Source organism: Syngnathus floridae, chromosome 4 (genome assembly GCF_059516105.1).
Source record: "Syngnathus floridae isolate MCC-2025c chromosome 4, RoL_Sflo_1.0, whole genome shotgun sequence".
Taxonomy (NCBI): Eukaryota; Metazoa; Chordata; class Actinopteri; order Syngnathiformes; family Syngnathidae; genus Syngnathus; species Syngnathus floridae.
In genome coordinates, this window is record NC_142416.1 from 15,110,204 (window position 1) to 15,131,262 (window position 21,059).

The 21,059-nt window shown below is 42.7% G+C and overlaps 3 protein-coding genes across 3 annotated transcripts; all 3 read right to left on the reverse strand.

Annotated features, from left to right (window-relative positions):
* Positions 1–4,664: 4,664 nt before the first annotated feature.
* Positions 4,665–5,721, reverse strand: LOC148399380 (uncharacterized). Its single transcript, XM_088373857.1, has 3 exons — positions 5,474–5,721; positions 5,332–5,384; positions 4,665–5,013 (listed from the first exon to the last, which is right to left on the reverse strand). Exons 1-3 carry the CDS (start codon positions 5,514–5,516, stop codon positions 4,681–4,683), a joined length of 429 nt encoding a protein of 142 aa, XP_088229983.1. The 5' UTR covers positions 5,517–5,721; the 3' UTR covers positions 4,665–4,680.
* A 198-nt stretch (positions 5,722–5,919) lies between these two features.
* Positions 5,920–11,997, reverse strand: melk (maternal embryonic leucine zipper kinase). Its single transcript, XM_088374629.1, has 18 exons — positions 11,786–11,997; positions 11,494–11,607; positions 11,325–11,410; positions 10,602–10,718; positions 10,390–10,533; positions 10,217–10,285; positions 9,940–10,032; positions 9,664–9,762; positions 9,253–9,321; positions 9,071–9,169; positions 8,849–8,935; positions 8,531–8,662; positions 8,286–8,444; positions 7,854–8,118; positions 6,958–7,054; positions 6,718–6,874; positions 6,539–6,642; positions 5,920–6,457 (listed from the first exon to the last, which is right to left on the reverse strand). The coding sequence occupies exons 2-18, from the start codon at positions 11,570–11,572 to the stop codon at positions 6,280–6,282; spliced, it is 2,034 nt and encodes a 677-aa protein (XP_088230755.1). The 5' UTR covers positions 11,573–11,607; positions 11,786–11,997; the 3' UTR covers positions 5,920–6,279.
* A 430-nt stretch (positions 11,998–12,427) lies between these two features.
* On the reverse strand, positions 12,428–20,820 carry ptpn9b (protein tyrosine phosphatase non-receptor type 9b). The gene is made up of 13 exons (XM_088374896.1): positions 20,683–20,820; positions 18,940–19,083; positions 18,731–18,820; positions 18,479–18,603; positions 18,271–18,376; positions 17,695–17,805; positions 16,732–17,627; positions 16,084–16,180; positions 15,931–16,000; positions 15,753–15,831; positions 15,507–15,657; positions 14,994–15,201; positions 12,428–14,522 (listed from the first exon to the last, which is right to left on the reverse strand). The coding sequence occupies exons 1-13, from the start codon at positions 20,713–20,715 to the stop codon at positions 14,299–14,301; spliced, it is 2,334 nt and encodes a 777-aa protein (XP_088231022.1). The 5' UTR covers positions 20,716–20,820; the 3' UTR covers positions 12,428–14,298.
* Positions 20,821–21,059: the final 239 nt, after the last annotated feature.

The window sequence follows — 21,059 nt, forward strand, 5'->3', positions numbered from 1 at the left end:
AAACAAGCCTTTGGTGTAAATGTCACATTCCTTGACACATTCCCGGCCTTAGTCTAGACATACAGACATGGAGGGAGGGTGTTTTGCACTCAGTGTGTGCTTTTTCCTCTGTCATCCAAAAGAAGAGGAGAGGTGTCCCGTGGCTCTATTCTTGGCTCTTGGCTCAATCCACACACCTCTGTCCTCCTGTGGATGTGGAGGAAACAAGAAGGTGGGGGTGGGGGTTGTGTGACTGTGTGAGGGGGGTGTGGCGGTGATAATAGGACACTAGCTGTGACATGGCGACAACACGGCACACACACCAAAAACAGCACATAGCCAGCTTGAGACAAAGGCCGGGCTGGCCGCACTTTGGGCGCTTGCCCAGATGCCACAACAGAAAAATGAGGTGGGCATTTGTGTGTGTGATCTTCTTTTGGGTCCTTGCCAGCTAAAGCCAATCAATTAAGCTTCACATCGGAAAGCACGGGCCTATAGGGTGATTTGAACCTGAATCTGGACCCAGTTGCCTGATCCTAATCTATTAGATCATTTTGGTGAGTACTTATAATATACTCAATGCAACCTTTATAGGATTTATGGTAGTTGTAGTCTGATTTAAAATACACACTCCAGTCAGGTGCCTTGTAACACATCCAGCATGACTAAGTCAGCTAATTAAATCTTTGGTTTTTATTTATTCAGAGTTTTTGTGAGTGGTGCCAATTGCTATGTGAAGCAGGAAACAGAAAGACATAAAATAAAAATAGTGGAAAAGGAGAATCATGAGCAAATAATGTGCTATTTGTGTGTATATTTTATCATTTAAAAATAAATTGTTTTACATACATAATTTTCACTCTTTTTTTTTTTTTTTTTAAATCTTATCTACAATGCACCCCGGTACAAAGATAATGTCATGGTTTATAACAAGTCCATGGAACAGCAAAGAAGTTGTAGACTCTAAATACTGATGGTGTCAACTTTCTTGACCTCAACCTTTGCTTTTGTTACCTCAACTTATGAATGTTTTACCAACTCATACTCATGGAGTTAAAGTTTTTTTCCAACTTTTAATCTCCCCACTTTAATCACTCCAGATTACATAATATGACATTCCAAGCCCCCAAGCCTCCTTTCTCCTTTTCCTCCGCGCTTCTTCTTCAAATGAGAAGACAGACAACAGTGGTACTCATGGAGGCCAAGGAGTCATGCAAATTAACGTCAATCAGCATGTGTACTTTTTGGCCCTCCAGAGCCCCGTTAAGAGAGGAGGTGTGGGGGCCAACGAAGTATAATTGGGCCTTGGCTGATTAGGAAGAAGGAGCGATCATCAGGAGATACGAGAACGCTAAGAGCAGGCAAAACTGACAACGCAAGTAGAAGAGTGGGCGAGAACACAGCATGAAATAATGTATATGGTCCCTATTCATCACTGCAATAAAATCAATGGGTAGACCCCGAAAGGCCAAGGTGAGCACATCAGTAAGAGCAGCGCAAAGGACATTCAACAGCATTATTGCAAGTTATACGTAATCATACTTGGTGACTGTTGGGGGGGGGTCATGCTAAAATCAGGTATACAAGATTAACAATGTTTGCTGTCTCAAGATCAGTATTTGTTGAGTCCACCACTATAATTCTTTTCGCTTGCAAATGACCTGGGTGTTGGTACTTTTCTCAGTCTGCAACCATAGACCAAAACTTGACAACCCCCTACTTATAGATTGTCATACATCTCACAGCAATAAATAAATACATACATAAATAAATAAACAAACATGCAGTTGACAAGACAGGTCCAAACAATTGCTGCAGAGATTTTTTTTCACGTCATTCATTGTCGTCAGGTGAGTAGGGCCAAACCCCAATTAAGCAAATAAGAAAGGAAAATAATTAAAATAGCTTACCTCTTCCCAGGCAAGCACTGGCAGGCAAGGGGCCCAGCCCCGATGAATGTTTGCAACATATGACGATGAAATTCTTGACCTCGCTGGCGTTAAACAGTTCTTTTGGACGTCTGCACAAGTTGACCCATCTTTGGCATTAATCCTTCTGAGTTATTGGCTTTGGGAAACGAATAAATAACGCATCCTTCATATGTGGACGATCGTTACGTCTGCAGCTGTTTTTGCAGCACTGTTGACTTGGCATGTTGTTGTTTTTTTACAAGATAAACCGGCAGAAAACAAGCAGCATTGGGTGTCTGCAGACGCGCGTCAAAGTTGACCCTTTTCCGGTGTTGTGCCAAAGTAGGCTCCCCTGTGACGTCAGGCGGCTATGGGTCTAGAAATAGCATTCGTGCGCTACCCAATTGATTGTGCGTGACAAAAACGGTGAAATTATTTTTAATTAAATTAAATGATGTCATTATTGTTTACACATTAATTTAAAGCGTTCTGATTTCCCTCGTGATTAGAACAAGTTTTTGCTGTACAATAACTTTTCAACAACATTTCCAGACCTTTCAATTAGAAAAGATAATTTAAAATAAATGTTTTTTGAGTTTTTTGAGAAACTTGTTTCTCGAGAGAACTGTTAAAAAAAACATGATTTCGAAAAAACTCTGATCAGGCTAATACTCAAAAGAAACTGCTCGCTCAAACTCACTCTTGCGCACGGACGCACCCCCCCCCCCCCCCCCCCCCCCAACACACAGGCAGCAGAAAAACATCGAGTTTGACCTTATCACTGCAGACATTTGGACCACACAGAATCAGTCGTTACATGCTTCTCATTGCCCTTTACAGACACACACGCACGCACGCGCGCGCGCACGCACGATAGAGTGCACATTGCTTGTGATAAAAAATTAGTGCTAATATCACTCCCCCACCCATTCCCACCTCCCACACACACATTTAGGTCCATGTCATTCCATTTCACACAACAGCACATGGAGCAAATGTCAGCTGGGAGTATTGTGCACTTACTAATGTGTTCAATTGTATATATATATTTTTTTATATTTGTTCTTATTTTCACTCTTATTTACTTTTGATTGAGGCAGTTTTGGTCCTCCATAGCCCCTCCCTCCTCTGTGAAAATTGTCATCAATGACGTGATCAGAAAAGTGGTGAGATTTTTTTTTTTTAAAGGAGAGATAGAAGATGAGGAAGTGGTTGACAAGCGGCAGACCCTCTCACCCTCCCGTCTGAGTCTGTCCATCCCTGTACGCCCATCCCTGAGGGTTTGTCTCTGAGGATTGTGCTATGATGAATAGGCCTGTCCAAACTAACCTAGTGGAGACCAATTAGAGTGAAGGAGCGGAAGGAGAAAAAAATGGGAGGAGGAAGAGCACAAGGGGGTAAAGTGGGATTGGAGAGGAAGGGCGGAGAGGTTAAAAAGCAGGTAGCAGGAGTGGGGCAAAAGTGGAAAGTTTAAGTGAGTAGTGTTGTATTCCATTGTGCATATGTGTGTGTGTGTGTGTGTTTAAGATGTCATGGATGAAGAAGATGAAGCGATGTTATAACCTCAGATGATCCTACTATCGAGAAACACTTTGCCCCACTGATATTAGAGTGACACAAGGCCTGTCACAAGGTTAAATAAGATAAACCAATTCAATGTTATCTATTTAAATCAAATATGTGGGATATCACAGATTTAAGACCTAAAACAAAGTGATAAAACACCATGAAAAAAAGTATAGAATGCAAAAATAGGGGAAATGTGCATTTTCAGGGGGATTGAAAACCAGAAATGGCTTTTCTATTGTCACGTCATTGCCCTGCATAACAAATGAATCACCACAAACATCATGATTCAGGTGAGATTAGTTTAAAGTCAAATATAAAGTATCTGTTAGCCGCAACATGAGGTGCGCCAGCACAGTTTAATGAGGCCCAATACTGCTCAGTCATTGTGTCTCTTGACTCTCCTCTTCCCTCTCCTCCGGGCCATCTGAGAGACAATTACAAACAAGCCGGCATCCATTTATCGCCAACAATTAATCTGCATCAGCGCAAGCCTCCTTCATAAACGAACGCGGGAACACAGAGGAGACGGATGCGAGCGCAATGAAGTCGAGTCGACAGAGAGAGCGAGAGGGGAAGGCTGACAGCACCATTAGGCTTTTTAATTCTCTGCTTGAGTGGGCCGGTCCAGTCTTTATGCTAATTAGAAGGCCACGGACATGTCATAAATCTCTATGATCCTGCCTCATTTCCCCCTCTGTCCCGTCTCTTTCGGACACAAAGTTCACTCATTACTTTTTATGTGGGTGCTGTGCGGCGGCTGTGTAAATATACTGAGTCGAAAATTGATTTTTGCCACTTTGAATTAAGCGGAAAGTCTGGAACGTCTCAACAGTAGTTTCTCTGGCCGTTAACTCACTTTATTAATTTTTCAGCCTGCGTTTTTGTGTGCGCAAAAACAAATCAACACGCTTAAAAAAAAAAAATCCCCTTGTTCTTATTTTCGCACGTCTGTTCATCTCCATGTGACGGACAAGGCTAATGATGAGGAAGCAGGGAAACAATCCGCACATAATTGGGGGTACACGTTGAAAGAGAGCTGGAGAGGGAGAATGAAAGAGATCCATAAGTGGACAACTGGCTGCTTTAGCCACAAGAAGCTCATATTTTCACCCTCATTTAGGCCCAGCCTGTTGTGGAGCCAATTTAAACAGAGAGTCTATGGAGCTAATAAATCAAGTTGCATGCTGATTAAGCAAACGAAGGCAATATGAGTGAGATGTTTTTATTGCTTCACACAACCGAACATTGTCTGGTGCTTGAACTTCTCGTGACCAACGTCAACCGTTTGCTGCGTGAGCAACCAAATGGCCACGCCCCCCAGCAAAGCCAAGTGCAACAGGTAGAGGCCCACGCACACACAGGTGCGTAACATCGACATCAAGAGGCTGAGCACGCATACGGGCGTCGCCACTAGCAGCAACACGGAGTGACGAACAGCGCTGAAGACCAGAGATGGGATAGCAAGGACCACTTTAACCAGAGTGGACATCAGGCTGGAGTACAGAGACAGTGGAGACAAGAGGAGGGAGACCACCGTGTCACTCACTGATGCTCCCTGCAAGAAAACCACACACACTTCGAGGGCTTGGCAATTAATCAGGATGTAATTAGGATTTAGATTTTGGCTTCTCATAATCATAAAAACATTCTAATCAGACAAAAAAAAAATCTAACCCACACAACACATTTGAAGGAATCTGACCCAGAAAATGCAACAAAATGATGAGAATAGACTGCTGGGAATAAATTAAAATAATTTAACAAGAAATATTAGAATTTAGGTTGTAATTGTAAATCTGTGCTTCTGATAGTGAAATGTTTGGGGTCAATCTGGAATATTTCACAAGGACGCCAAACTTTTTGTCTGACATACCTCACAAGGGGTGACATGCATGGTGATGTTGAAAATCCAGGCCCTGTATAGCCCTGTCGTTACCCACAAAAAAATAACAAGTCTCAAAACAGCAATGGCAAATATTATACCACATTAAAGTAAAAAATTACTGTCAACTTACATGAGAAGAGCACAATTAGAGTGACTGCAATCAGAAGCCTCATTTTCCAACACTCACACCTCAACCAACTTGACTTTCAGACCAGGACGGGAACATTTGTAATGATTTCAGATCGCAAAGTCCCTCTATGGCCCTCGGCCCATCGCATTCCTCACGTTTAATCTTCTTAGGTTGCAAAATACAAATGCAGGTTGTAAAACAGCTTGCAGGGTTGGAATTAGACTGCCACCTGTCGGAATGGAGGAACAGTGACACGCAACTGACCCTTTTTCCCCCCTAAGGAATACTTCGTGTTGCGTGTTTAGAATGTGGAAAAGGTAAATGACTGACTTTGAAAATTTGCTTTAATATGAGAGACTTTGAGTTATGCATCACGGTCTGAAACGTACCCCGTGATAAACAAGAATATTTCCTATTTTTTTTATTATTTGACTAAATAACTTCCATTTAGATGCAGAAACCATTTATTTTGCTCCCTTTAAATTGTCACAAACATGTCAGACAAACATTGATCCACATAAAACTAAAAAAGAATTGTAAACACATAAAAACAACATCCAATTAGTAAGTGGTGCTTTTGTTAGTGACCTAAATCAAGCAGATTTAGGGCTAAAAGAACATCCATTAATCCCAATAAAGATCTGTACACTAAAAGTTCATACATTCTTCTCTCAGAAACTGACAAGTAAAACCGAATTAGAAAATGGGGAAGAAGAAAAAAAGAAGAATTGACTGTACATGATGCACATAAATGTAATATTTCTTTTGAAGCTTGCCGGTATTAAAAAGCAACAACTTGTAGAGCCTCAGATGCTGGATGTGGAGAGGATGTCCTCCACCAGGCGCTTGTAGACCCAAGCATCTCCTTTTATTCGCTGACGATGCACGCAGACCACTTCGGGTCTGTGCAGCAGGCACACCTCTAGTTCAAAGGCCATGGTCACCTTGCCAAAGTCATCCCAGGTTCTGCACTTTATGGTGTAGCTGGACAAAAGAAAAATAAAATTTATTAATGTAGCATTCAAATCCATGGTGAAGATAGACACAGATGAAGACAATTCTTACCCTTTCTGGCTGTATTGGACATTTTTCTCAGGTAGGATGGAGAGGATCTGGTTGAGCACGTCGTCCGGGTTGGTCTGCCCCGTCAGGGTCACGTTGTACTGAGCCTGGAGGGAGGTGAAGCACACAGTCAGACACGGCACAGACAGAACAGCGTGTTTGGTGGGGAGGCGCGAGCGTACCTTGATCTTGCGCGGGTTGTCTCGCAGCGCTCGTCTCTTGCTGGGGGTGAGCATGGTGATCACCTTGTCCAGGCCCCTCTCCAGGGAGCCAAACACTCGCCCTCCCCTTCGCTTCTTTCCGCTGTCTCCACTACCGGCCATGTCCAAAGAGCGAGACCTGTGGAGGAAGACGCAGACAAAAACTAACAGATGGTGTTGGGGTTCAGATTTGGGTTCTTTTTTCCCTAGAGTGAGACTTGCCTTCTTTCAGGACTAAAGGCAAGGATTTCAATGTTGTTGGACTCTTTGCTCTCTGCCACTTTTCTTTTAAGAGGTTCTTTGGAGCCACTGCCTGCAGCTGCAATACACACACACAACCTGAATGTGACGTCACCACCTCAGGATGCTTACAACAGCAATGCACCGAACTTGCATACACACAGAAGAGAAAAACAAAAGTTCAGCTATAGAAGGTCACAACAGTTACTTTAAAAAAAAGACATACACAAAACGGCACACGCACGCACACAGAACAAGAGCTCAGCTCAAGAGGCTGGAGAAAAATCACTACAGCTCACATGGGAGAGGGCAGAAAAAACAGACAGCTACACCTGTCACAACATGTCTCGGGACACACACACACACTCACACACAAACCGATTACGTGTGTGCGTGAAATGTGGAGAGACTTTATAATGGTTTTATAAATCAAACTTGGCCGACTGAAGTGCAAACACTAATTTATGGTGAGATGAACGTGAGGAGATGAGACACCTTCGAAGTACTGCCCCCTATAGGCAGAGTAAATAAACTTCACAAGTGAATTGCCCACAGAAACAAGTCACTTTTGGATATTAAGTTCCACCAAGGTGATACGGTACAAGAGTTTTCATATGAGCAGCCACAACTAGAGGGAGAGGTTGTTAAAAAGAGTGCAGCAGGCGGACAATATCCGCATCAGATTCCGCTTACCACATAATTAAGGCTGTAATGAACTACCTTTTCTATTAGCGTCTATCATTTGAGCCAATAGAATTAGCCTCATGATAAGATGAGCCTCCAGCTGACAGTTATAAGTGTCTATGGTCACTTTCAAAGGCCAAAATAACAAGAAAATCATAAAAAAAGCTACAAAGAGGGCAAAATAAGAATCAAACCTTTTGGTGTGGTTCCGGTGCCATTTTGATTAGGTGTGGTCAACACATTCTTAGGGCGCATGTTCTTCTTGGTGGACGACGGCGTGCGAGGTGGAGGCAGTGCAAATGTGTCCGCATTTTTCTCCTGCAGGACAACATTCTCTCTGTTCTCTTTGGCATGTTGGTGCTCCTTGTGCCTCTTCTCCTGGTGGTGCTGGCCTGTCACTTGATGTCTCTCAAGCGGCGGGCTCCGAATACATCTTTTCTTTAATGGAGATGGCAACCTCTGTAGAAATACAGTTGTATTGGAGCACTGATTTAGGATAACAGACACATTGCCCCCTCCCTCAGTCTGAACAATTGATCAAATTGGCAACGCAATGTAGAAGAATGGAATTTAAAATGAATATATCGCAATGAAATTATTTTTGAAAATCTTTTACTTGTCCCCACCTTGTCGTCTGTAATTCGTTCGGTCTTCTCGCGTACCCCTTGAGGTGTCTGACGTGAGACGGGTACCCATGGACAATCATCTATGTAGTCTGAGCAAAGATCTAAAGCACCCAGAATTGGAGCGTCCTCGTCGTCAGCAAAGTGAAGAGATTTTTTAACCTGGAAAAAGGAAAACAGTGTCATTTAGAGGCTGAGAACTAGGCATTGAGCTGGAAAGCCATGCTGGGAGCTGCATATCGATCAACCTCTAATTGGGCATGTAGTGGAGAGACGGCCTCCTCGGTGACGTGGGGCTCCATGCGGAGGCGCACCGGCTTGCCTCTCTGCTTCTTCGACAGTAGTAGCAAGTATGTGGCTGTGATGTGGTCGTACCGCCACTGCACACACGATCAATCAGGTCAGATTGGTTTGTACAGTAACTTTGAGAGCTTTCTCCTAGAATTTAGGAAACGTTGTAAGGACAAGTGCTACCTCAACTCACTTCTGAAATACAATTTGTCCACTGGCCAATTTGAGTTATAAGCATTAACTGTTTGGTTCTGATATGAAAAGCTGTCACCTACCTCCTTAACAAGAGCTGTGGTGCTTTCTCTGGAACGTTTCATGTTGACTGCCATCTCAGTGATGCAGTCCTCGTCTATGTGACCCAGCTAGAAAATAAGTGTAAGCACAAACAATTCAAACTAACTTATTCTTCTTATTTTAATAAACCTACTGGCTTCTTTGTGATGCAAAATATGTGAACAGATATGTGAAGAGATGTGCATATTTATTTGTGAGGGTACCGGCTGCCTGCTGTGCCACTCCACAGGGCTGTTGTAGTCTTTCATTACCCAAGGGTGCTCAAGCAGCTGATGCACTGCCAGACGCAACTTGGGGTCCACCTACAGGACAGAAATGGTAACTACAACTAAATAGAAACCGACTATCATTATTTGTCCTTTCTTGATGATACATGTCATCATACCTGCATCATTTGATTGAGCAGGAGGATGCTTCCTGGGGATAGCCATGCAGGGTTATCATACTTTCCTCTCTGAAAACACATTAGTGAAACACATTCATTAGAGGGCAGTAAAATAGTCATAGAAATACAAAATAACAGCTGGTGTTGGTTTGTTTTTTCTTAAATAAGCTTTATACCTAATGTTAGTGACATAAGGTAGCACTGAACACGGAGTTGACCGCCAGGTGACTTCAACATGTGTTCGCCCCCTAGTGGTTGAATGACTACTACCATCAGCAATCATGTTAATTTATTCTACTCCAGCCCCAATGCACTAACCTAACTAACAAATAACTTTTCTCAGTTATAGTCAAATTTGGGAGAAAAAAAACCCAAAGGATGAAATAATGAAAATGAAAAGTAATCTCTTACGGTAATTTTCCTGTAGAGCACGACGCAACTGTCGTCATCAAAGGGGAGATAGCCGCAAAGCAAAGCGAACAGCAGCACACCCATACTCCACACATCCGCCTGGAACACAGCATTGTTTGTTAAAAATCATTCATTCTGACAAGGGGAAACTACAAAAAATCATTTTTTTTGATGATCAGTGGGGGACCAAATCAGATTCAAAAGGTTTATAAAGAACACTCTTGCATGAGAAGACCACCCCCGTAAAAAAGATAAATAAAAAATGGAATAACTCGCCTCTGAGCCAATATAAGCTTTTCCCTGGATGAGTTCAGGAGCAGCATATGCCGGACTTCCACAACACGTCATCAACTCATAACCAAGGCCTCCCTGTGACACACAACAATATTAATCATAATGCCACATACAATGAGCAACTATAAACTGTAGGAATAGCTCTCAGTGTGATTAAGTGCAATGATGCATAGCTAATTTACCTCTCTGACAGTGTCAATCAAAATTGAGCGGTAATATGCATTGGATTGCACATAAAAGTGTACACCTGTACATTTACCTTTGGTTTGGCACATAAGCCGAAATCTATGAGCTTCAAGTTGTGGTCTCCATCTATCAATAAGTTCTCCTAATGTTAAGAGAGATAGCAGGTATGAGATTTACATTTCCAAAGGCCTAGGCGCAGGCATTTCAAGCACTTAAAAAGCTTCCACTTATGCACACTGGTCTTACCGGTTTTAGGTCCCTGTGTGCGTAACCCTGGCTGTGGACGTAGGCCATGGCAGACACAATTTGTCTGAAAAAGACTCTTGTCTCCTCTTCTGACAGCCGGTCCTTTGCTATAATGTAGTCAAACAACTCCCCTCCTGGACAGTACTGCAAGAAATACAGATTATAGAAAGGAGTAGGCAAAGAAGACAATTGCACAACTGCAGTTTATCGACCTCGAGTATCATGAAAATCTGTGTGGGGGACTCAATGACTTGGTAGAGACGGCAGATGTGCTGATGACTGAGGTTCTTCATTGCCTCAATCTCCACCTTCACACGAGGAAGATCATCCTAGGAAATGATGGTTTTAGTTGACATTGACAATGTTATTTGCAATTTCCTCCTGCAATGTGAATTAGATTATTTTTAAACCCATTCACAATGCTTTAATTTGAAATGTTATGTTGTCATGATGTATGTAGATTGTGTCTAACACTAACTTTTATCAGGGTCACAGGTGAGTTGTGACCCAAAAACACCTGAGAGGAAATTTAGAGCACTTACTTGAAATATGCATAAAAATCAACAATTATTAATTATATAATATGACGCATTGGGATTCACCCAATCCTACTAAGCACATAATGTTAAAGACATTTATTTGATCTTTAAATTGAACAGTTAATGAGACTATTTCATAGTAGTTTTAATCTCTTATTTAAGGTCAAGTTGTATAATTTAAAACACATTTCCTAAATGAAGCCTTTTTGCCCCCAGAGCTTTATTTTGAAGAATTAAAAAAAACATTCGATATAGATCAACATCCATTGATATAAAATAGTATGGTGATACACTTTCCAACCATACCACTCCCTATTCTCTATAACTTGAAAATACCACAAGTTTTATTTATTATTTAATTCTATTTTGGAAAACATTTGCATCAAAAAGACTCACCCCAAGATCCTTTTTGTTCATGATCTTAATCGCCACCTTCTCTCCTGTCAAGATGTGACGACCCAGCTTCACTTTAGCAAACCCTCCTGGAAACAAAAACAAAAAATAAACACGTTTTAAATTCCAGAATTGGAAAAAGAAAGACCTCCACACACACTCAACAAATTACCAGAGCCGATAGTCTCATAAACCTCGTAGTATTTGTGGAGCTTTTCGGCTCCACGGGGCTCCATCCTCTCAACGGGCATTCCTGCCTCCTTTGGCTGCACGATCCACCAGCCGCCTGCCGAACACAATATCGGCCGAACCAGCCAAGAACACCAATTAAATGCCAACGGGAAATTTGAAATGCCTGACATCATAAATAACGGGTCGTTCAAGTTACAGGACCGCTTCATTACTCGCCAATGTGTCCAACTGCACTCAACACGGTTACCACTAACAAAAGCAATGTAACTTACGTTAGGAAAAAGCCCACGTTTGTACCGATGATGTTTCTCTCGGTTACCAGAATGTGTGGCGTTGCGTCAAATAAGAACGATCAATCCGTCAACAAACTATCGACGTGCAGAAAAGTGAGTGCCACATACGAATGTTTTGTCAGAGCAATTTGAATTTCGCACATGAAACCTCAACTTCCTGCTTCCGCTTTGGCTCCCGACTGCCTCCAAGTGGCCAAATTTGTTACTGTCCCCACAATTATGAGCTCGTTTGAAATGTAGAATTAATCATTTAATTTTATGAATTCACAAAGGTTTTTGTCCAAAATTACCAAACTTGTTTTCATTTGGTATATATGGGGAAACTTGCATTTTTAATATTCCTTGAATAACCACTTTTTGAATTTCTTCATTTATGCACAGTAAAGCTCTATCATCAAGTTCTCGATATCTAGGAAATTAAATGGAGGCAAAATATAAGATTAGAGACAAATTTATAATACACACACACACACACACATATATATATATATATATATATATATATATATATATATGTATATATAAAACTTTTTCCAGTGCAAATCAAATTTCCACAGTAGATGAATCTTTTTTCATTTTACCCGGTCAGTAAGATATCACATGCTTTGTACACTTTCCAGATAGTGATAAGATTGCTTTAATGGGCCAGTCAGACATTAAGAAGGCTAACATTCAATCACAAGATTTACACGGGAACAGTAAAACAAGGATGACACATGATCTTGTATTCATGCACACCTCGTATGACAATCTAAAAACATGGAGAACCCAGACACATACTTGCACTTTCTAGCTCTAGAATGACATTTGTCATCCGATGTGCTCCTGAGATTCTGCGTGTGGATATGGACTGCGCTGCGTGGTCCGTGCTGAGGATATGTTAAAAGGTGAGCCTTGACCTTTGGCATTGAGGGGTCAGAATACATCAGCATGAATGAACGAGCAACCCCTTAAAACATTCACGACTCTTGTGTTCATGCTAACAAATCAATCAAGTTCCAAACACACAGCAGTATCTCATCTTTTTGTTCCATTACCGCTTTAATATATTGTCAAGCAACCCTCCTCCTAAAAATATACGCCCGAATGAAATTGAACAATCGCAGTCCGTTTTGAAAATACCATGGTAGGGTCTTTTCCAATACACACCATTATTAAACAACAACAAAAATATATATAGTTCAAATCCCATCTGATTTGTTCGGCTTATCGCATGATTCCGTTGTGGTGTCATAGCAACCAACATTCAATGATTTTGAACATGTAATTTTCTTTTTTTTTACAAAGACAAATATCGCAGAATAAAATACAGTGAAAATACAAAATACAGATATAGTTTGTATGATAATTTAGATGCAAAACATAGTAATGGATCTTAAAAGAAACCAAAACAACAACAAAATTGCCCCTGAGGTTAAATGATAAGATGAACCAGAACTTTGTCCACTCGTGACTTTCATATTATTCCTAAGTGGCAGCACTAAAGGCAAAAAAAAGTGTGTCGTGGACCTATGCAAGTGCACAAGCTTGGCTGTCATTATTACTTTATCTGCTGCACTGTGACATTAAACAAAAAGAACAACCTGAAGGCACCAATACCTGAGGCAGAATATGTCTCAAGAGGAAGGAGTGATACTGGAAAGGGTTACGGAATAAGGGAAGATGAATCAGTTCAAAGTGGAGTTTTAAGTCAAATTTTTAAAAAATAGTCTAATTCAAGAAGAACAAAAATGTCAGACTTGCCATGACATCATTTTAAGTACAATTCCGTTTTTTTTTTTTTTCAGCCTGGCTAACTACATAACTCTCCAGCTTTCAAACCATTTTATCAAAAAGCGGCGTTTTTGCACTTTTTCAAGGTTATGCACAACGATGTATACATGTAGCTGTATGTTACAAGAATATACATGCTTTCAGTCTATAATATCTTTGTAAGGAATACATCCGAGCATTCGGGGTGATGACTTTGGCTTTGGCAAGTTAGTCTACATATGCACACAATATGAATCATGTAGAAAATGCACCATAAAACATCATAGGACAAAACAAAAACTTAAATCAAATAAAATTATGTAATGGCTCACACAGTTATGTCACTCAAAAGCATCCCCTGTGAAAAAGACAATGGCAGATTGGTTTGAGGGTGAAAAGGATGTAAAGGTTTGGGTGGGTTCAAGTTTGCCATGCCTCATGTGCAAGTCAATAGAAAAATGCTACAAGGTTCTTGTCAAGAGGACAAGTGCAGGGCAGGCAGAGTTCCCCTGCCATTTGCTCAGAAATTGGCAGGACACTCCACACGTTTTCCTGGAAAGCGCTTCAGGTCTCCCTGCGTGTCTGTTCACACGAGGGACCAACACGGATCGGAGCGTCATTACATCAAGAGCCAAACCAAGACCTCCACTTCTCTCTGTCATGGCAGTGGAGACATCGCCCCCATCTTTCTACTCCCATCTGACATCGGCTTCGGTCGACTTCCTGCCCCTTTGCGTCGCTCACTCGCTGTCGGTCTCTATGTCCGAGTCGGACCACTGCACCGGGCTCAGCTTGCCGCGGCGCATGGCGTATTCAATGATGGCGGTGTAGCAGAAGTAGTACTGGTCCCAGGTCTGGATGCTGAAAGCCCTCTGCGTACGCATGCGTCGCACAGTCTGGTGGACGTCTACTGTGCCAATGTCCTCCAGCTGGGACAGGCAGATGTCCAGTGTGCAGAAGGTGCCTAAAGCCAGGAAGGGATAAAGAGGAAATCAATATTAGGAATAGAAAAAGGGAGCTGGATGCCAGTTGGCCAGACACACTAAAGACAAAGGAGACACTCCATTAGTTAATCAATATTGGAATTATTATTTTATATATTTTAGAGCCATTGTTTAACTTAAAATCCCACTTAAAATTCAGACTATCAGCAGTAATTATTCGCTGATTTTTTTAGTCCGCCATAAAAGCAGACTGATGATGTTTACTTAAATTAAAATGTTTGCAAATATATCGCCCCCCCCACCCCATTTTCCATGACTGGAAAATTGTACCCATGTTTAACTTTTATATACTGAACATATAGCTATATATATGTATATATATATTATATATATATTTGTAAAACCAGAATGCTTCAAATTTGTTCAATCAACTCCCATTAGTAAAACCACTAGACAATCATTTTCTCCTTGCGCATCATATTTGAATTCACCTGTCCGGCCGATGCCCGCACTGCAGTGCACCACCACAGGAGGGCCCCCTGGAGGCCCCTTCCAACTGGGGCCTAGACTCTGGACTGCCACATCCCGCCTCCGAAGTACATGCTCGCGAAAGTCCAACATGGCCGATGCACTCTTGGGCACTCCGAAGTCCGGCCAGCTGACGTAGAGGTAGTGGCAAACATCCCGTCTCTCCCCAGACTTGACAAAAAGAAGACCATTACACTCATGATTTGGAACAGTAGCTACACTGGCAAGGTCTATAGGAGAGATGGCCCAAAAGCTCTGAATATAATTACTGGAAAAATTACTTTATGAATGTGGTCCTACTTTGGAGAGCAATTTAACCACAGTGTTTATTTCTCAGTCGGAAGGCATCCTAATACCTTGTAAGACTAAAACAGAAACTGTTAAGCCACCTGACCTTTCTATCGGACATGGTTTAAAGAGCCATTGAGAAAAAAAATGTTGCAGGACTGCTCATACTGCAGGTGATACAAACTCACCTGAGTATTATAGAGTTCCAGATGTGAGAGTTTGAAGTCCTGGAAGACCTGGATGTGGGTGTTGGTGACCTGGAAACAAACGTGTTGCTCTGTTCTGCCTTCTTCCAGTGGCCAATACTGACCGCACTTGACACGCCCTCGCTCCACCACTCTGATACGTACATGGATGAGCACAAGTTGTGAATGGCACACCCTTTCTCCACCATATGCGCGCTTTTCCAACAGTTGGCTAAAAAAAGAATTCACCTCGTTGTCATGACGATGATAAGTACCATCTGCTCCCACACCATGCGCCAAAAGTCCCCAAATGTTTTTGGCAAAGGACCTGAGGAACACAAATAGCGTTATAGTAGTGATGGAAGCAGCAACTTTTATAGTGCATGAAGTTAAAAAAAAAATCAAGATCTTATTGTGTAGTTCTTACCCTGAGTAGCAATATATGTGTTTTTCCTCTTGTAGCCATCCATGAAACTCGCATTAATGTAATCCGAAGTCTGCAGGACATGCAGCAAAAGATTTTGTCGGAACAGTCCTCAGCGAGGCTGCAACAGTCAGCTTTAGATGGATTTACCATTACCTCGTCCTCGTCATCACAGAGCTGGCAGAGTCGGACCCTGGACTGGTCCAGACACAGAACATCGCTGTACCGGTTCTTGAGCTGATTGGAGAGTTTCCTGGAAATAAACATGCACAATCTCAAAGATCAAAAGTGGTGATCTTAACCGCACACAAAGGAGGATGAGGACGAGAAGTTTGTCCATCCATCCGTCTGTGTTCTATACCGCTTGCACTGTTCAGGGTCACAAGGGAGTTGGAACTTATCCCAGCTGACTTGAGATGAGAAAAGCAGACGGAAGCCCTGGAGTGATTATTAGTCAATGAAAGAGTTGCACAAAACGTCAAAGCCAAACCAGTGACAAACAGCAGCTATGGCCGAGTTCAGAGAAGGCGAGGTTTGTCAGGTCTTCAATGGTGAACCCATGGAGGGCACGTTCCCCAATTTGGATTTTCGGGCATCAACTACGGTGCTCCCAGAGTTTTGCTATTCGCTGAAGGGCTCAGACTATATAAATGACGGCATTAAGCCCAAGAACAAATATCAACTTTGAATGTGTGACAGAAAAGCACCATACATATCTGATGCACTATTATGAATATTATTCTTATTGAGCCTATTTGACCAGAGGCTATGTGACAAAATAAGCGTCATCTGACAATATCTTACTTGGAGTAGTCAAAGGTGCCTGCTGGTGGCTCCTTGCGAATCTCCTCATATTCCTGATAGATCCCTTTCTTCTTCTTCCTCTTCACATGATCAACCAACTCGTGCATCCCCATACCTCCCCGATCTGGCGTGTGAACGGACTCCTCCAGGCGGCAGTCCTCGTCATCGGGACCCCACGACGAGGGCAAGAGTGATGTCTGGGAGGCGGGCTGGTGGGGCGCTCGAGGCAAAGATTTCTGAGGCAACGGTGGAACGCCCTCCTCTTCCTCACCCTCCTCATCCACTTCTTGTATATGCTCACCCCGACGCCCGTGATCCGAGTCTATTCGGCCGTCCACAACATCTGCGTCGCCTTTGTAAGAGAGCGGAGTGTCAGGGGGTGTCTCCGACTGGGGGGGTGCTTGCCGTCCACGACCATTCATGTTCGAATTGGGCTTCAAGCCACCAACGGCGGACATGTTGTTTCCGCTCCCAGCTGAGCCGTTCCAGTGCTGGTGGTTCCCCTGTAGCCTATTTGCAGCAGAAGGCGGGCTCAACTGAGGATTGTCCAAAGTCCTGCCCTCATCCCCACCACAGTGGTTGTGCGGGTTCGCGTTGCTATCGTCATAGAAGTTAGCATTAGCCGCAGCGAGCTCAGAGCCCACCTGGGTACTCAAATAGCCATGGGTCAGCGTTGCGTCAACACTCGGTTCCCCGCTCTCAAGACTATAAGAGCGCAGCAGGCTTCCCACGCAGTCGTGCGTGTCATGTACTTGTGTGTCACCCTCCATAATGTTTGCATTGATGCAGGACTGGATCCAGGCCACGTGGTTATACTGGGATGTCCCGCCTAGGTGCTCAGGGAGGGAGGAGACTGGGATGTGACTGGCCAGTTCGTGAGCCTTCACAGTACACACCTGGTCGATGGGGAAAAAAGGAAATACATTTCAAGACCTAATATTAAAAAAACAGAAAAAGACATACCCGTTCTCTCAGCTTCTCACGCACGAAGAGGCGTAGAACCGCAAAAGGTGCTCGAAACCAAAGAGGCGAGGAAACGATGAAGACGCATTTTAAACGAGCCGGAAACGCCCCCTAGGGAACAAAAACAGTAAGTGGATAATGAGTGAGTATTTCTAAAATAAGACCAGCGCTTCCCAACCTTTCCATTGGCCAAAGTTTCACGGCACATCGAGAGCTACAGAATGCCCCCAAATGGTGGCATATTGCTAGTTTGTGAGCCTGAATAATTTTTTTACTTGTGCCCCTAAAATTTCAGGTAAAGGGCTACTCTGCTCCTATTAAATAAAATAAAAAAGTAATAACAATAATAAATAAAAACAATTAAAATATATATATCTGTATATGTTCCACGTTTATGCATTTATTTGTGTCGAAGACAGACACTGAGATCTTAATCTTCTGAGCAATAACTCGAATCATGGTAATTTCCTGTGACCCACTTGAAGATGTCTGATGACATACAAAGTTGCCATTGCAAAGTGGTTGGGAATCACCCATTGGGACACACCGTGGAACTACATTTATTGTAATATTTACCTTGAGCAAATTGAGGATTTTGACACAGAGCTCATAGTCAAAATCCCCATAAGTGGAGTTGGTCATGTCATATATAAATACAAGTCCGTCTCTCTGGGTTTGAACACTGGGAAGAAACAAAAGACCAATTAGAAACTGGTTCAGGATGGTGCACTGTCAATAAAACAGGGAGTTTAAGAACATAGTGGTTGCCAGCGGGCTGCGTCACCTGTCTATGGCTTTATCCAGCTGATAAATGATGACCTGCAGCACAGCTTTGTGCGTGGATACGTCTCGCCGATGCAGGCGAGCTGTGAAGAGCGCAAGTGCAGCACCATTTGCGTCACGTCCAGGCTGCGGGGAACATGACATGTAAAATGAAAAGACAAGGATGCATAAAAAGACTTATCGTCGTCGAAAGATATCTCGCTGCAGTTTCAGTTTACGAGTTACTTTGGGGTTCACAGTCTCCACCACTCACCAGGACGGTGAATTTGCCACTGAGCAGCTCAGAACGGAGTGGCTCCTCATTAGGATTTATATTGATGATCCCCTCTTTGATTCTCGTGTTCTGATAAATTTGTGGCGGGAGAGAACCACAATGTCCTTAGTTTGAAATACAGTAGTAGATATTTGAAAGGCTGTGTGGTATCTCTGAACAGGGACATTCATCGGCGTCCCCAGCTGTACCTTGTATGCTTGGAGGAGGTCGACAGCTCGGGACACGTCAAACTTGCGGGCCATAAGAAACTTAACAGCTGTGGGTTGGGAGACGAGCCCGGCGCATTGGAGCTGCTCTTTGCAACGCACCTCACTCAGGAACTCCTCCACAGCCTGGAACACGACATAGATAGGGAGGAATGGAAAAGAGAAAGACTCGTGTGCGTTCCTGTTTGTACAATGTAAAAACAGAGCCAAGTCCAAACAGAGAGAAGACACCTGGGATCAAAGTATTCGGTCTATCAGGCTTTTCAACTTTTTCTTTAATGAAACTATAATACATGCATTAATTAAGCCGGATGCAAATGCTGGCAGCCAGGACGCGCCTCGTGAAAGATGACATGGGTGAAAACGAGTGGTCACAACAGTCCGCTTGTTTACCAGCCAACTGAGCTGCATCTGTCTTCCAATTTATAACTAGGACAAGGAGGGCAATGACATCCAACAATACCGGAATCTATTTTTTGCAAATTTCAGAGAAGCAAAGAAACCCACAAATCTCACTGCAGATACAAGATTTGTTTCCAGACACAGAACCATCCACATGCTTTGATTCAGCAATAAGAGTCCACTCGTTGCATTTTGACATCAATCGATACTGCGGTATTTTATAGCTCAAGAATCAATACAGGTAATTATCATTACCTGAGACCAAGCCCAAGACATACGGTTCATCCAAGTGTGCAACAAAATGTCACTCTTTAGACATCATTTTTGACCGGTCATAGTTAAATTCTATCAGGCGATGAAGGGATTTAAAGTGGAAGTAACCTACAAATAATTTAGCTATGTGCTGTCAGGGTAGCATAAAAGAAAACAATCTTCTCGAGTGCATAAAATGAGGAGGAAGGCAGGCTCTATTGTGAACAAAAGATAAAATCTTATATATTTGTGATATATTATACATCACTGGATATCATGTTTAATATTTTTCACAAGTTTAATATTATTAGTGATCCTTGTTTGGCTGTGCATTTAAGGGCTTGGTTACTACACTGATGACAGGCATGGTGCACTTGTAATACTGTAATGACAACAACACGCTGCTGAGAACCGGGAGAGTCACTTCTGAGAATTCTCGTCGATAAATTATGACACTACTTGACAGTAAGCTCTTAGCAAAAAACTTGTTACAAGCCCCCGCCCCCTCCTCAAAAAAAGAAAACAACAACAACAGAAGCTGTAGCGTTAAACTGACGACATTTTATTAAAACGAGTCACTTTGAGTGCAGCCACCAAATAAAAATGATGGGAAACACTACTGTAAAAGAATCTCCTTTCTGCTTAACAGTAACTGTTAGCAATTGCTGGAGAGCTAAGTCGCATGTGGTAGCTGGATGCCTAATCATAACTGCACGGACACTTTACGCCACGTTTATCGAAATAGTAAAATAAGACCCAACTCCACTAAACGCGAACGACACTTGTAAGTCCATGTGGACATCTAAGAGAAAAATAAGAAATATGAATCTCTAGTAAACGTCCGCAGTTTGGATTAGCAAACGTTGCTATGCTAGCTTATGCTAACCGCTGTCAGGCACACCGGAGTCAGTCGCCCTGAAGGAGGGTGTGATCGGGCCATGACAGTTCATTGTTTTAAGGAACATATATCATGTTACAGCAACTCGTTAGTTGTTGTTTCAATTAACTACATCGAGTTGGAATGTACACACTATGTAAAAAGTGGAGTAAACTCTGTCAAAACAGACTTACCAGGAGCTCCTGAGCTGTCAGGGCTTCCGCCATCTTGAAGCCTGAGCAACGTCTCAACGGGTAGAGGGCGGGGCGGCAGAGGCACGCCCACCGACTGCCTGCTCAGTGCTCACACCCTTCTTCTCCCCATGACAGACGAGCTCCAACACGTTGTTTCACGCGCAAAGGGGTAGCGAGTCATTTTGTGGCCCAAGGGAAATTTCCCATAGGGCCCTAAACATCCAACTTTAAAGTCAACGTAAAATGACAATAACATATCTTGTACATTTGATGCACTTGCATAATGTTGCACCAAGCATTAAATCACAAGCGCGCATGCTTTCTCTCTCTCACACACAGGACAACGACTAAATTAATGCAGTAAATATTCTGCCAAC

Coding starts and splice junctions, on each gene's coding strand:
- LOC148399380 (XM_088373857.1), bottom strand. CDS start 5,516: ATGAGGCTTCTGATTGCAGTCACTCTAATTGTGCTCTTCTCAT. Junction 5,385..5,473: donor TCTAATTGTGCTCTTCTCAT/GTAAGTTGACAG, acceptor GGGTAACGACAG/GGCTATACAGGGCCTGGATT. Junction 5,014..5,331: donor TGCATGTCACCCCTTGTGAG/GTATGTCAGACA, acceptor GTTTTCTTGCAG/GGAGCATCAGTGAGTGACAC.
- melk (XM_088374629.1), bottom strand. CDS start 11,572: ATGCCCGTTGAGAGGATGGAGCCCCGTGGAGCCGAAAAGCTCCACAAA. Junction 10,286..10,389: donor CACACAGGGACCTAAAACCG/GTAAGACCAGTG, acceptor TCTTAACATTAG/GAGAACTTATTGATAGATGG. Junction 8,663..8,848: donor CCACAGCTCTTGTTAAGGAG/GTAGGTGACAGC, acceptor TCGTGTGTGCAG/TGGCGGTACGACCACATCAC.
- ptpn9b (XM_088374896.1), bottom strand. CDS start 20,715: ATGGCGGAAGCCCTGACAGCTCAGGAGCTCCTG. Junction 19,084..20,682: donor TGACAGCTCAGGAGCTCCTG/GTAAGTCTGTTT, acceptor GTCGTGTTCCAG/GCTGTGGAGGAGTTCCTGAG. Junction 16,001..16,083: donor TCTGTGATGACGAGGACGAG/GTAATGGTAAAT, acceptor CATGTCCTGCAG/ACTTCGGATTACATTAATGC.